The following is a 3,072-nucleotide window of genomic DNA, read 5'->3' on the forward strand; positions in this document are numbered from 1 at the left end:
TGCATATGTACAATTTAATGATTTATAATATGCTATTTGTGCATACGAAAAAAAATCGTATCGTAATAAATATAAATTTATATTATTACATAAATAAAAGATAGCACTTTAAAGTGGCGTAAGTAGAATTGAAAAATTTTTGGCTGCAAAAAAATGATAAATATGGCAAAAAACGTCAAATTTGGCTCAATCTTCTCGAAAAACTAACGTGATAGGCCAATTTCATCGCTATTCAGATCTCCAAGAATTGTTTAACTGTGTTATTAGATATATTCATCATTAGAATTTGTCCTTGCGTCTTTGATTCTTTCAATCCCGCGCGATCGATAGCACCTTTTTTTTTAATAAATCGCGCGAACCCCCGCAAATTAATATAATTTATTATAACGCGAAAGAAACGGCACTTTGTTCGTTTGAGATTTTACTGCGATCGTTGGAGTTTCAGCGTTCAGTCATTGACCTAGAAGCTCAGGAAGTAATATGGAGAAGAAATTACTACTATTCATTAAGCACGCCTTCACAGCAGTCTTAAATTAAAGCAGAAAAGTATAAAGAGCATTTTAATTAATCGGTAATTCGTGCCCGCATTCCGCATGACTCATCCCCATGCGACCACTCAAGATGCATGGTTAATGAAGCGCAATGTGAATATAAGAGTGTCTCTGAGAGCCTAATTGGTGTCAAATTTCAAAAGCAATTTATCCGAGAGACGCGACAATTATAGTTTGAAAAAATATATAATTTTTAGCTCTTATCTGTAAAACATACGAAAACAACTTCATTATTAATGTCAAAATAAAGTAAAATAAAATTATAATTAAATTAAAATAATGTTAAACATTAAAATTAAAATATTAAATATTAATTAAAATATTAAATAAAATATTAATTAAATAAAAATAAAAATTAAATAATTATTAATTAAAATTAATTAAGATTAAATTATTAATTAAGATTAAAATAACGATAATATTAATTTAATATGGAACATTGCATATCCACTAGTGCGCGAATTTGTGCTCTTTATAAAAGTATAAGTGTAGTCTGAAATTGAAAATATATATTTAGAATGTCTTTCGCTCATGCATTCTTTTTCTAATCTCAGTCTAACTGTTTCGCATAATTTGTAGGTTGTTTATCCAGCGATAAGACGGGTAAAACGAGTAAGACGTGCTAGTATGCACGGCAGATTGCGGCTCTATAAATATTTCGTAGTGATTTATTGCACACTTTATGCAGTTTGCACAATGGAAGCGGGTTGATTGTATTTTCAAGACTTCTCTTTATATCCAAAACGATTCTAGTGCAAATTTGTATCTTTCATAAACGCGCTATGAAAGAAACGTCAATTTAGAAACACTTCGTTTAAATGTTTCATTTTTAAAATTATTTGAATCGCTACTAGTATTTGTTACCTCTTCAAAACTCGACAAAATGAAATTCTAAACGTTCATAAATTTCCAAAATCCTATATTGGAACACTCTGATATGTGTGACATAAAAGACGCTTCTTTATCTCTCGGCAAATCACCCTTCGATGTGAATTTATTTCCCGGCGAATGCGAGCATCACCGACGACACTCGCATCGGCACTCACGTATTATATGTTCATGAATCGTTCCGAATAACGAGGGTCAAGAACAGGTCTTGATGGGACTTGCTGAGGCTCGAGCGCACTGATCACGACTGACAGCCTCCATGAAGACTTCATGGAGAAGCTCTATTGCCGGTTAGAATGACGTGGGAACAGAGGGGGAGAGATCGTTCGCTCCCGGTATTGGTCTCAGTAAAGCTACTGGTTCCCTCTCTCGCGCACTCTCCCCTTTTTTCTTGCAACTTTCTTTGACAATGAAATGAGGAGACACATGTATTCGCAGAATACCGAATACGTTTTTTTTTTTACGAGATCGTTATAAAGTATAATTATTTTTATACGTAATTAAAAATTTTCTGTTAAAATACACTTTGACTAGCATTTTTATGACAAAAGCTCATCTCTTTTAATCACATTTTAATTTTAATTATTTAATTAACTAATCTTGAATTATTAATAAATATTTCTTGAATATATCTTCATGGTGTTTACCATAAGAACGATATGGAATATGGATTAAGTAATTAGAACGACACAGATTAAATTTGCATATAAATCAAAAATTATTTGTATGTAAATTCTTATTACGAAACGGATGTTAGCAAAAAATGTATTGAATCATATGTTGTCGAAGATAATGAAAGAATACATTCTATTCAAGGATTAAAACTTACCTATAGGTTCCTTTGCTCTGTGGACTCTCATAATCGATACGTCTGCGTTTATGCTCATATTGTGGGGAGCCTACAGAATGTGAACGTGTTCTCGAATGGCTACGAGACCGGTGACGCCTTCTGCTTCGTGGCATCTGTAATACAAACCGGATATTTTTTACTTATAATCTGTACGAAAAGAAATCATATGTTCTATTATTACTATATATTTTTTTAAAACATTTTATATTTTGATATTATATATTATATAATTTTATATTTATAATTAAAATATATAATTAAAGATTTTTTAACAGATCTTTTTTTAACTTCAAGATCTGTCGAGTGTCGGAAAGCCAGATTAAGTATTTAATGTTAAAAATAAAATAAAAATAAAAGTTTAAATTAGAAAGAAGCATCAATGTATTACTGTGTAAATAGTTAATATATATATAAAATACATGTAACGTTTATTTTCTGCATAAAATCCTGCATAATGCAAAGGATTTATAGATATAAGTATTAGGATGTTTAACTTTAGATAGATGATCTAAATAGTGTATATTCGATGAGGATTATTTTTACTCTTCACTGAAGACCCTCTATGAAGAGAAGCAAAATAAGAGGTCAAAGCCCAAGCTAGGCGGAGATAGAAAAATAGGCGACAGCGATAGCACAAGCAAGATGCATGTTGTGATTTAACGTCGCCAGTTGTCGTAAAGTCTGTTCGCATTATTTATATGGCACTTTCTATACTCTCTTAGAGCTTCTTTACATTCGCTCCATTTTAAGCAGAAAATATGAGAAGCATATATCGTACAAAGA

The 3,072-nt window shown here is 31.2% G+C and overlaps 1 protein-coding gene across 1 annotated transcript in view; it reads right to left on the minus strand.

The window, feature by feature from the left end:
- Positions 1–1,707: 1,707 nt before the first annotated feature.
- Positions 1,708–3,072, minus strand: part of LOC108763016 (uncharacterized) — a 13,117-nt gene continuing 11,752 nt past the window's right edge. The window contains exon 5 of the mRNA XM_018510302.1: positions 1,708–1,840. Within this exon, the coding sequence (XP_018365804.1) occupies positions 1,708–1,840 (133 nt within the window). The remainder of the gene's footprint in view (positions 1,841–3,072) is intronic.

The sequence above is a fragment of the Trachymyrmex cornetzi genome, unplaced genomic scaffold, assembly GCF_001594075.2.
Source record: "Trachymyrmex cornetzi isolate Tcor2-1 unplaced genomic scaffold, Tcor1.1 scaffold335, whole genome shotgun sequence".
Lineage (NCBI taxonomy): Eukaryota > Metazoa > Arthropoda > Insecta > Hymenoptera > Formicidae > Trachymyrmex > Trachymyrmex cornetzi.